Here is a 13,247-nt window from a genome sequence, read left to right as displayed (position 1 = left end):
AATCTTTACAAATGTTTTCCTTAAATCAAAACAATTTAAGTCATAAATTAAAATATGGTTGTAATATTAAGTAATACTACATGTCCCATAACAGCCTAAACTGATGTGCTGCACTTGGTATGAACACAGAATAATTACACCTAGTTGATATAATCACTCTGAAAAGACACGAAAGATCAAGATCTCAAAAAATATCAGAGAAACGTTATCATGGATACAATTTATAAATGAGTACAAAACCTATATGTGAACACAAGTAGATTAGACTAAAAGTTTCAGTTGAGTGAAATTAGACTGCTCGGCCACGCTATCACACACAGGCTGGGTTGAGTGGAATTAAACGCTAGCTATGCTAAGTGACATTTTTATAATACAATTTTTTGTATCTTTTCACTAATAATGCACTTTCATGTATCTGTGGTCATAAAGAAGCTTCACCTCCTCCCCAATCATTCCAGTATAAACTTATGGTTATCAAAATAAGTTATTTGCATTTGTTTTGGCCAACAAAGAAAAAGCAAATATTAAACAGACAATAAGAGAATGGGCAGGGCAAGGGAGAACTCCTTATTCAAAGCCTGCAACTTTATATAAGCTAAAAAATGCATTATAGTCTCAAAATAATAACTCATTATATATCTATTGAGGATTATTTTAATTACGCATCCTAAAACATACCTACATACTATGAGTTACCATATGTAGTATCAAGCTTTCAGCTTACTTGCTACTTGGCCCATAGGCCAACCCTAAAAAATGAAATGGAAAATGAATTTCCATTTCAATATTGAATTTGAAATATTCATATTTTGTTTCAATATTGAAATTTTTGTTTTATAGTGAGTTCTGCTCCTAAGATCAGCCTGAAATGTTTTATCCAGTTTTGTTTCAAGGTGGGGGAAGCCTATTATCAAATAATTGTGTCTCTCTTTTCAATGTTAACTGTGGGAAACAAATTTGTAGCCAGGTCTTGCATATCTGTACCACCTAGATATAATAATTTGTCATCATTTTAAGAGTATAATACTTGCATTAAGTGTATGTTTTGTTCCAATTAAACAGATTACAAATAAAACTTAATTTGATGTCTGTTTTTTAATAGACATCACAAATTAAAAATCTCATAACCTGTAGGGGGAAAAAATGTTTTTAAGAACAGTCTACGTTGGTAAAACATGCACATTATCATCTCTTAACTGTTCTTTCTACTTTTCCAATCATCTTTTGCATAGCATTTTTCCTTTCTCTGAGATATTCATATAAATCATTAGTACCTGTCATCTATTAATACATCCAGTTCAATGTGAACCTTCAAGTCACATCTAACCTCTAAAGCAATTTGAATCCAATGAGTCAGCTGAGCAATTAATTCCAAAAGCCATGTTAAAAAGCAAAATACATTTGAGTATACTCCAGTGTTCTATATTCCAATACAGATTAGTGTCAAAAAAAAAAACCAAAACATAACACTATGCATTCAATACTTATTTGAGGGGCTTAAAGATAGTCATAATGCTAGAATCTGGACCTACGCTTTCAACGTCATTCTTATCAAATAGTTAAAATACGTAAAAATAAACTGTGTTATTATTAATATATTGAATCCCACTTAGCAAGGCATAAAGACTATTAAGTGCAAATGGTTTTCCAAGAGTGTTTTTTTTTTCCTCCTGGTATCAACTTTCTATCAGATTCCATCATCATACAACTGGAATTGCTTCCATAAGGTTTGTCCTGCTTCCAGTAGGAAATCAGATTTCTTTTTAAAAATCTAATTCCAGGCCTCCACACACTCTCCTCCCAACTCCCCTTAAGTATTATTCAAGTTCTTTCCTGAAGTACATCTTCCATAAATATTACAATATTAAGGACTAAATTTTAATGAACGCAAATCAGAGAAAATGAAAGAACATTAACTCTTATTCAAACCTCCCTTTAAAAATCTGTTTCCAGTCCCTACCCATTCCAAATTGCAGCATAAGCATTAAAAAAAACAAAAAAACAAAAAAAGTCTGTTTCCAAGTTATATTTTTACTTCCCTCATGATTCCCTTTAAAAAAGAGAACACAAAATCTCTCTAGTAATGACTTTATTCAGGAATTTATAATGGGATTCAAAATAGCAAAGAACATGAAAATTTTCAGACTTTTATTAACCAAATGCATCATAAAATACATCTATTTTCACATAACAAAAGTGCTTAAAATGTACATGTGAGAATATAAATATTCTCTACTTCATGGAACTTCAAGATAATGAAAAATTGCTTACTACAGTTTGCCACAAAAACTCATTACACTGCAAATACAAAAGAAATAAAAAAGACTCATTACATTGCAAATACAACTGGCGAAATAACCATTTCTGGGCTAAACTTTTGGTAAAGTGCTATTTTCATACTAAAGAAAAGAAATTAGTAAAGATTAGAAATTTTAAATTCTGAACCATGATTCTGAAAGTTTTCTTTAGTATTCACTACGTTCATCACATTCATGTGTTCCCAACATGAGACTAAGCACTATTTCAAAATTTTTAAAAATCGTTCCATTCACAGATTATTTCCCGGAAGTTAAAAATTATTACACCATTGCTAAATGAAGCTTTCATGATACAGGTGTCCATTAGATACAAGAAATAATTTTTCATTGTTTAAACATGATCTTTGGCTTAAAGCTGTCCTGTTACCTTTTGTTAGTTGGATGGTGTGGTCAGTAAAAGATTCATACTACAGCACATTAGTTTTATTTGAGCCATATAAGAAAATAGGGTTAATCGCGTAAGGGCAATGAATGGCATGTATCAAGAATCTGGAGAGATGAATTCTCTAAAATTCGTAACTGATGTGTTAACGGAAATCATTGCTGCTGAACAGTGATTGTCACTCACTCCCTTTCATCAATTACCTCTATCAATTCATTAACATTAACCAATGAGAGAAAATTAGTTGGAAAATTCATTAACCACTAAGAGGAAATCAGTTGGGGAAAAAAAACTAATCTGAATGAAAGCACACAGACGCAAATCTTAGGCAGATTAGGACCAACGAAACTGCAAATGTAAATATGGCGGTGTCCACCCATACACATACACACACCTCATATAGTGTGAATATCTACCACTGCATAGATTCCACCACATGGAAGAGCTCTATGCCTATCAGTGTATATATCCTAGAGATTAGAATGGACAGTTTTCCAGAATTAATGAGACTTTGAATGATGCAAACATTGGCCTTTCCCCAAAAGGTTTTTAAATTAACAGAGCAACAGGATGCAATACTGAGTAAATTACATGAAGTCATAAAGTTGAATCTCAGAAAGAACATGTTCAGTTTTGTAACTGAACGCTGCTGATGATTTCTTCTCTCTCTCTTTGAATAATGAAATGCAAGTGCCTTTTAGCAATGGCAGCATTCAAATCCCACAAAAAATCAAGCAATGTTCCCTTAAGGAGTACTTCCATTGGTACAAACTGTAAAACCTGCTGGGGTGAGTCAGAGTTGAGCAAAGTGCTCAACAATTCATTCACATTCTGTAGGTACTGGAAAACTGGATTTGGAAGGTCCTGATAACCAACACATAGCAGGACTGCACAGGACCTCAGGGGATCAGAGGATGTGGGACAAAAAAAAGTGATGAATCTAAAACAACTGTGGAGTACAAAGATCAAACCAGCCATAAATCTTGTGAAACAAGAAAGTACAGGCAAAATCATAACATCTCCTGTATGAAGCTCCTGCAATGAATGTAGAAGGCAGTCCAAAAATAAATGCTGGTAAGTAGGATCTCCATCATGAAGCAAAGAACAGCTGAAAGTTGTGAGTTCAGCTGATTCTAAGAGTTGAAATTCCAATGGTAGATGCATTTTGATATTATGGGGAGTAGAAAAGCCCACAAGCAGGCACTTTATTTGATTGCTGGGTTGTACAACCTGCTCATCCTGAAGACACTCGGTAAGGCTAAACAACTCAGAAAATATCAGTTCTTCAGAAAAAACATGACACGAACAAGAATACTGCTGTTTTGGCCTAAACTTGGAATCCAAATTAAAAGCTCCTCCTAATGACTTTTCAATTGCTTCATTAAGAGTTTTTAAAATTTCACCATCACAAAAAGGAGAACACTTTACCTTTGGCAGTTTCTTTCCCTCCAAAATATGCCACAAGTGACACTCAAGATTGAAAGCTGTTCCTTCTAAAATAGAACTTTGCCCAGGATGATACACAACATGTTCTTCAGCCCAACTATTAAAGTATCCTTTGGCTACTTTATCGTTCCATGAAAGGGCTTCTAGCATCTTTCTTTCATTATAGGTTTTAAAGTATTTGTTCCTCTGCCCAAACCATTTTGTATTTGTACTACAACCAATACTCGATTTTTTTACTAGCCAATTATTTCTGGAAAGATGTTTCAGTTGAAATTTTTGCATAAAATATTGTACAGCACAATCCCTTAAATTATTCAGCTTTTCTTGTTCCACTTTTCCCATGCACTCAAACAGACGAATGTTCTCAGAAATAGTTTCTAGCTGATATTTATGAAAGAACACACAACATTCTTCATGTCTCTTAAGAAAAGAATCAGGAATCACATGATGGGGAAAGAGGGCTTTCCTTTTCATTTCAGTCCCAAAATTTAAGATCATCTTAGATAACAGAGGATGGATGGCCTCTCTCCCCTTATAGTGGAGACAAACCACATAGACTTCGGAGTTTCCTGCCTTGCTAGTAGCAGGTTTGAAAACATGGACTTGGTCAAAGCAACAGTTTAGCAGGTACATCAAGTTTATGGAACAATGTTCAAACATAGTAAACATCTTCAGAACAAAAGAGCCACCATTTCCAAGAGTGGTCAGAGCCGTGACAACCTCACAGTAATGCAAAGAAGAAACTAAAGCTTCCTGTTCACCTGGGTTTCCTTGGCAATCAAAACTCCCATCTGCCGTGATCAAGTGAACAGTAGCCATGCTGCTTATGAAATTCTGAAGTCCAGTCAGGTATTTCAGGGTCATGATGTCACCAGTGTTATCTGGACCAAAGTACCACCAATGCAAGGTATTTGCAATAAGCCGGTCATCCATAATCATCATGAGGTCATCATTTGCTTCATGGTATGGATTCAGAGTATTCGCTATCCAACTCCAATCACAAGGAAACCGATGAGATTTTAAGTAGTGGTTGAGACTAGCTATAAAAGCTCCTGGAGCTTCACAAAGGTGTAGAGAATTCAGTTTTCCATTCTGAAAAGCTTCCTGTGGAATAAGTGGAAAGCTGCACAAAATCTCATGGAACTTACACCATGCTTGAGTACAAAGTTCAGCATTCACAGATTTTCTAACATGAGAAATGATTTTCCCTGCTTTATTAGTGAAAGCAGTGTGCTCATGCCACTCATCCAGTTTCTTATCACTCAGTAGGTTTTTTACTTCATTTAGGGAGTTCTTCAAATCAAGAAATACATTAAATTCAATGTGGTCACAAGTGAAAATCTCACTGGGATCCGGTAATTGCCACTCATTATCAAGTGGCTTGCCATAAGAAAAGTTCTTGGCAAAGAGTTCAAAAATCTCAGCAAGAACATCTGGGCTGAATGACTCAGGACTTGCGAGCTGCTGAACTGGTGGCTTTCTGCACTCACTCATTTTCAAATCAAATTAAAATCTAAGAAGAAAAAACACAAAATTAATTGAATCAAATGTATTAGTGAGTGAAATCTCAAGGGCAGCAAATATGATCACACTCATGACAAACTCCAGAAAATGGGAAGGCTCATGTATCATATTCTGTTATATAACCACGTAATTTGGAATAATGAAAAAGGCTTCCAAGACCTGGGTTCAAATTCCAGCTCTGCTATTTTTGGCTTAATAAGTAGCCTTGGGTAAATTCCATCTCTGGGATTTGCTTTCTTCTCATTTAAAAAAAAAAAAAAAAAAAAAAAAAGGCTTTTTTTTTTTTTTGAGATGGAGTCTCGCCCTGTCACCCAGGCTGGAGTGCAGTGGCGCGATCTCGATTCACTGCAGCTTCCACCTCCCAAGTTCAAGCAATTCCTGCCTCAGCCTCTGGAGCAGCTGGAACTACAGGCACACATCGCCACACCCAGCTATTTTTCATTTTTTAGTAGAGACGGGGTTTCACCATGTTGGCCAAGATGGTCTTGATCTCCTGACCTCGTGATCCGCCTGCCTCAGCCTCCAAACGTGCTGCGATTACAGGTGGGAGCCACTGCACCCAGCCGGCATATCATTTTTTAAGAAGATAAAACATACTAGCAAATTAAAAATATATAACAAAGAATAATCACCAGTGAATGACAGCTCTTATTTTCATAGCAACCCATCTAACTCCTCTCCAAAGTTCTTCAGTATCGACTGCTGTGACAACAGCTACATGGCCTCAAACAAACACATCCCTGGACATGACCTTTGTTCAAGCTCTAACAAGTGACATTTTGTTTCAGTTCCTGTAGAAGATCATGCACCTGACCCAGTACTGATCCTGCCACCAGCCACTTACCCCTCTAGTAGGATTACTGAATACATCCTCCGTCCAGATTTCATTCTCTAAGACATGTACTTTGGTGGTACCAATTACCTATATAGGTCATCAACTAATGCTCATGATACTGCTTGTAAACTGTGTTTTACTTGAGTGGTTAGCCTTTTTCTGCTTGATGCAGAAACTGACCAATAGTTTACCCTGCTATGTCTCAAATTCCTGCCTTTCATATGGTTCAGATTCAGACAGCTCCACACTTCCACCATAAAACATCATTATTTCTTCTAGCCACTAAAACTTCTTAACACTTGGATAACAGAATTTTATACTGAAGAAATATACTTACTGAATATACAAATTACAAGTAGTCACTCTACATATTCTGGCAGTCAACACTGCCAAAGAAACCAGAAATATCCGTCTTCTGAAGAGGAAAAAGGATATGAGAAGTATGGCTTAATGGCATCGTTTTGAAAAAGTTACAAATTCCAGCAGCAAGAGCAATGAGTATTACATGGTACCTGTTAGTGCAATGTTAATCAATAGATGCTTTAGTTCATAAATTCTGCACTTATTTAGCACATACAATGCATTCTACAAATCATTTTCCAAAAAAATCTAAATTTGCTAAATGTGAAAAAATTGACAATCACATCATTATCCCAGAAAAGCAGATGTTCAAGGACAAAATGAGAAATAAAAGGGACTACTGCCATAATACATACAATAATATTCAGATGACTTTTCTTTTAGCATCTACTTTGTATTGCTTTTAGCACACTTTTTTTTTCATTCTTTCTTATTTTATGTTTAAATTATTTGCAAGTCTACTGAACCAGTTTCTCATTTCCCTGAATTAACAGGTGTCTTCTTAGTCATTTGTTTGCCACTTTATATTTAAGATAAAAAAAATTTTTTTTGAGACAGGGTCCTACTCTGCCACCCAGGCTGGAGTGCAGTGGCACAGATCACAGCTCCCAGCGACCTTGACCTCCTCCTCCCAGTCTCAAAGGATCCTCTCACCTCAACCTCCAAAGTAGCTGGGAAACAGCTGTGCACCACCACACCTAGGTAGTTTAAAAAAAAAAAAAGTAGAGATGGGGTCTTGCTCTCTTGCCCAGGCTGGGCTCAAGCAATCCATCCACCTCGTCCTCCCAAAGTGCTGGGATTACAGGTGTGAGCCACGATGCCTGTTTTTTGTTTGTTTTTTTTACTGGTAGAACTACATTTAGACAAATTTCTAAAGGAAGACAAAATTGAGGTGTTTCCACATTCACTAAAATCTTAAATAAGGGCAAATAAAAGTTTTTTACAGCAAGCTCCTCTGTCTTAATTCGCATTGTGCTTGCTGGAAATTACAACTATGTTTCACTCTCATCTATATTCTATGTTGGAAAAAGTCTAATTTTAGTCATTAACTTCACATACTAATTAACGGCTGTAGTTAAGCTGTGAAATCTTACCTAAGGTAATAGGTAATTACCTTCACATGAGGACAACTTAAATGATTCAGACACTCCACCGTTTTGACTATACTTTTGCTGTGTTGCCGCCTAATTCTTATTATTACTCCCTTACTCATTCATCTCCAGTCAAACAGGCCTTTCTGCTGTTCACTGAAGACACCAAACACATTTCAAGCCGAAAGTCTTTCTGCATTGCTCGTCCCTCTGCCTGGAATGCTCTTTCCCCAGCTATGAGGACAGCTAACTCCTTCACCTCCTTCCAGTATTTGCTCAAATGTCATTTTCTCAGTGAAGCCCACCTTAGTTAAGATTGCACCTTGCATTTCCTCATGCCTCCTACCTCGCTGTATTTTTTTCCTATGGTACTCATTTCCTTCCAACCTATAATTTACTTCTTTATGTTTACTATTTATTATGTCTTCCCCAAATTAGAATGTAAGCTCCACAGGGCAGAGATCTTTGTTTTGTTTACACATAGACCATTCCAAGAAGTTAGATATTGCCTGATACACAGTAAACACAGTATTTACTGAATAAACGAATGGATATCAATACTTAGCACAAAAGGCACCTCTCTCTTCAGGTTCTGAATATGAGTCATAATAGTGCATTTCAACTTCACTCAAGCATTTAAATGCATGACTTAAAAAAAAAAAGCATGTGGCTTACAGCGTATGTGGAAAAATTTTCCAGTATATGATCCTCTGAGCCTCCATTGAGCTTTGTGGCATCATAATTCTGCTAAGTGGGTTGCTATTACCATTTTTACAAGGCAAACTCAAGTAGGCAGATATGTAGCCCCGCCCAAGGAAATGCTTGGAAAATTCGTGAACTCAAAACAAAACCCATAAGATCTCACCAACAGTTTTAACTTCTCAACACTCAAGTGCTTCCGCCAACTCCTCCTACCAGTAACTGTGAAAAGAACAGCCAGTGAGTATCCAGGGCTGACTCTGGGCCGGGGCACCCAAAATCTCATTTCATCTAGTGGAAATGAGTCCCAAACCCCACTCTAGCGGCCTGGTCCCTGACCTGGAGGAAACAGTCCCAGCCCCCTGGCTTACCGGCTGGGAAGTCGAAGGAGGGCCCAGGCTCGTACCCAGGCCTGGATTACCTTCGCCCACGCCCACCTGGGCCCCACTATCAGGGTAGGCTGCACTTCATTCCCTCGAGGAAGCCATTCTGCACTTCCGCTCCCGGGGCTGCTTCCCGGGGTGGTCGCTCCTTTGGGTCCGCTGCACCTCCAGCCGCAAAGCGGGGAGGTGGCGCGCGGAAAGGCGGTCCACACCCGCCCTCGCGGCACCTGAAAACCTCCAGGCCGCGCAGCCGCCGACGGGGTCCAGGGCCACTCCAGTCCCACTGCGCACGCGCCCTGTAGGCCGGGCCGGCGTCACGTGCGTCAACATTACGCACGCCGGCGCCTCGCGCCTCGCCTAGGCCTCCGCTCCCTAGGTTTTGCTTTGAGGGGTACAGAAGCTGGGAGGCGCCAGCCTCCTGCCCCCGGCGACTGTGGCAACGGAAGCGGTGGGCGCAGGCAGAGCGTCCTTTGGCCCCGCCCCCGAAGAGGTGGAGGGAAGGGGCGGGGCAAACCTGTCTGTCAGGACGTTGCTGGTTCCGCCCACCTGGCCGCTGTCCCCAAAGGCTTTCAGGCGCTTCTGGACAGATGTTAGTTCCTGTACAGACTGGGTTAAAACTGCAGCTCAAAAGACAGTAGGAGGTTAAAACCCAAACTAGGGAACTGCGAGATAAGATTGTTTATATACACATGACATAATATTATGTTGCTTAATAAACCAATAAGAAAAAGTCCAACAACCCCAGAAGGAAAATGAGCGAAGATTAGAACAGGCTTCCCAAAAACCAAAAAAAGTCAAACAAATAGCCAATAAGGATATACAAAGCTGTTTATTATTAGACAAGAATGGAAATGAAAACAGTAAGTTTTCTTTTTACTCGGTTTAGCAAAGATTTAAAACATTGGTAATGGCCACTGTTGGTGAGACTATGGGGAAACAGGTTTATATCTGTGTATGGGAGGAAAACGTTATTATAAACCTTATGGAAGGTAAGCTTTATTTGTTTATGGAAACGAGGTCTCACTCTGACCCAGGCTGGTGTGCAGTGGCTTGATCTAGGCTCACTGCAGCTTCAATTTCCCTGGGCTCAAGCGATCCTCCTAGAGAGATGGCGTCTCCTCATGTTACCCAGGCTGGTCTGGAACTGCTGGACTCAAGCGATCCACCAGCCTCGGCCACCCAAAGTGCTGGGGTTACAGGCGTGAGCCACGCCACCTAGCCCAGAAGGCAAACGTTACAAAGAAACATGCATTTTGGCCAGGCACGGTGGCTCATGCCTATAATCCCAGCACTTTGGGAGGCTGAGGTGGCCAGATCACTTGCAATTCCTACTCCTAGCAATTTATCCTTAGAAAATAATTAAACAACTGGCACTCACTTTGGACAAAATGTTCATAACCAAATGGAAATACTCTAAATGTTTACTTTAAGAAAATTGTTTACAGTACATCTATATAATGCACATATATGCATTATATGCAGCTATTAATAGGCTATATGTGGCAACAGCATTGCATGAAAATAGAATGTTAGAACTATGTGTAGAGTTTTTAACCATTTGTGTAAATAGATATATAGACATAAAATTCATTTTTTACAAGTGTTCCAGAACATGAACCAATGGAGAAAAGATATTTCCACAAAATAGTGCTACGCCATTTGAGTCTCTCCATTGAAAAAAAATTTTATTTGGACCCTCCTCACATCATAAACAAAACATTTGGATGTCATAAACATTTCATTTGGATGTCAGTCTATATTTTAAAAGTTAATAAGAGAACATCTTTGCAACCTTGAAGTAGTCAAAAACAGGACAACAAAACACTAAACATAAAGGAAAAATCTATAAATTGAACTATATTAAAACTAAAAATATCTGTTCATCAGAAGACACCATTGAGAGTGAAAAGGCAACCTACAGAGTGGGAGAAGATGTGTGTGTGTGTGTGTGTGTGTGTGTGTGTGTATTTATACAATAGAAAAACAGAGGCTGGGCATGATGGCTCATGCTTGTAATCCCAACACTTTGGGAGGCCGAGGTGGCCAGATCACTTGAGGTCAGGAGTTAGAAACCAGCCTGGCCAACACAGTGAAACCCTGTCTCTACTAAAAATATTTTTAAAAATTAGCTAGGCTTGGTAGTGGGTGACTATAAACCCAGCTACTCGGGAGGCTGAGGCAGGAGAATTGTTTGAACCTGAGAGGCAGAGGTTGCAGTCAGCCAAGATCGAACCACTGTACTCCAGTCTGGGCAACAGAGCAAGACTCTGTCTCAAATAAAGAAAGAAAATAAAAGAAGAAAGAAAGAAAGAAGGAAGGAGAGAGAAAGAAAGAAAGGAAGAAAGAGAAAGAAAAGAAAGAAAGAAAGAAAGAGAAAAATAGACACTTCCAAAAGATATATCCAAAAGGCCTATAAACATATGAAAAGGTATTCAGCTTCATTAGTCCTTGGGAAAATGCAAACGAAAACCACAATAAGATACCATTGCAAACCCACCAGAATGGCTAAAATGAAAACACTATACAAGTGTTAGGGAGGTTGGAGACAAACCAATGAAAAATGTTTGAAAGAATATGATCTTCCAGACTCACTGGTTGGTTGCCTTTTCTTCTTTTTCTTTCCTTTTTTCAAATATATATTCAGTTTTTTGAGGTGTACATAGATATAGTGAAATGCTCAGATCTTAAGTGCTCTATTCAACCACTTTCCACAAATGTCTATTAAAAATTCCAGAAAGTTCCCTCGAGCACCATCCCAATCCATCTCCCACCTTCAAGAAGCATCCACCAATCTGTTTTCTGTCACCACAGTTTAGTTCTACCTATTCAAGAACTTTATATAAATTCGATCATTATGGTTCATGCCGTTTTGTTTCCAGTCCCTTTAGATTCAGTGTAATTTAAAAAATATTTATCCGTGCTGTTTTATGTGTCTAGTATTTCCCATTAACATATAAAACGGAGCTCTGAGTGAGCATTGAGTGAACAGCATCGGGCTTGGTGGAGACAAGGGGAATGTGCTTATAGCACATTTGTTTGATCTGTTTGTTTGATTCAATGGAACACCACATAGCGTTGGTTTTGGCTATTACAACAATCTTAAATCGTTCCTATTCTTTGTCACCTGGCGTTCCTTTACTCTCTTCTTGTTGCATGGAATGGACCACTGGTTAAAGGCGGCAAAGACAGTGCTCCTAAGGGAACACTAATGTTGAAATCCAGAAGTTGGTAAGAATTTTGAAACTGATAATTCTTCTAGTTTCCCTTAAGAGTTTTATTAGATCTCTTTCTTTCTTTCTCTTTTCTTTCTTTCTCTTTCTTTTTTCTTTCTTTCTCTCTCTTCCTTCCTTCTCTCTCTCTCCCCTCCCTCCCTCCTTCCCTGCCTGCCTGCCTGCCTTCCTTCCTTCCTTCCTTCCTTCCTTCCTTCCTTCCTTCCTTCCTTCTTCTTTGAGATAGGGTCTCGCTCTATTGCCCAGGATGGAGTGCAGTGGCATCACCATAGCTCACTGCCACCTCAAACTCCTGGGCTCAGGGGATCCTCTTGCTTGGTCCTCTCAAAATGCTGGGACTTGAAGCAGGAGCCACTGCTCCCAGCCCTTTACTAGATCTTTATGTAGCATTTTGATCAAAATTTTCACACAACACTTATGATATCAAAATATAATGTTAAGAGAAAATATAGTAAAAATTATAACCAATTCATGTGTTATACTATTGGGTAGAAGATCTACATTGTGGTATTCGTGGAAAAGTGCTTGTAAGCAGCAGCCTGAGTCATTTTTCTTACTGTTTAGAAGCAAAAGTTATGAAAGAAAATTAATTGATCTGTAAGGATAAATACAAGAATTCTAAACATCAGGTCATGAAAGCAGTTTTTGTCTACTTTTAATGCTGTAACACACAGTTAAAATTCATTTTACACTTTATACATTCAGGACTAAAATTCAATATGAATTTTAAGAAAAATTTGTTTCTCAGTAATTCCTGTTTTTTTCTTATATAGTGAATTTAAAGTTAACTAAATAGTGTGAGTCACTAAGTTGGGGAAAAGTCAAAGTGTATTTTTAACATGCTGACCCAAAATATGTTTTTACTGAAAATAGTTCTTTATGGACTGAATTGTGTCCCCCACCACCAAATGCTTATGTTGAAGCTCTAACTCCTGATTGGATTTAGAGCTAGGGCCTTAAAGGAGGTAATTTTTTTCAG

General features: G+C 38.4%; 1 protein-coding gene across 3 annotated transcripts; it reads right to left on the bottom strand.

Annotated features, from left to right (window-relative positions):
- Positions 1 to 2,072: 2,072 nt before the first annotated feature.
- On the bottom strand, positions 2,073 to 9,116 carry CMTR2 (cap methyltransferase 2). Of its 3 annotated transcripts, none has more exons than XM_064383267.1 (2): positions 9,027 to 9,116; positions 2,073 to 6,920 (listed from the first exon to the last, which is right to left on the bottom strand). In XM_064383267.1, the coding sequence occupies exon 2, from the start codon at positions 5,638 to 5,640 to the stop codon at positions 3,328 to 3,330; it is 2,313 nt and encodes a 770-aa protein (XP_064239337.1). In that variant the 5' UTR covers positions 5,641 to 6,920; positions 9,027 to 9,116; the 3' UTR covers positions 2,073 to 3,327. The 3 variants fall into 3 exon arrangements, with proteins under 3 accessions (XP_064239337.1, XP_012292945.1, XP_064239338.1); XM_012437522.3 differs by having other exon boundaries at positions 2,073 to 5,659; positions 9,027 to 9,115; XM_064383268.1 differs by lacking the exon at positions 9,027 to 9,116 and having other exon boundaries at positions 2,073 to 5,659; positions 6,843 to 8,998.
- Positions 9,117 to 13,247: the final 4,131 nt, after the last annotated feature.

This window comes from Aotus nancymaae, unplaced genomic scaffold (genome assembly GCF_030222135.1).
Source record: "Aotus nancymaae isolate 86718 unplaced genomic scaffold, 86718_ANA_hifiasm-v0.15.2.pri h1tg000030l, whole genome shotgun sequence".
Classification (NCBI taxonomy): domain Eukaryota; kingdom Metazoa; phylum Chordata; class Mammalia; order Primates; family Aotidae; genus Aotus; species Aotus nancymaae.
Note: the sequence above shows the minus strand (reverse complement) of the source record. Positions and strands in the feature narration are given on the sequence as shown.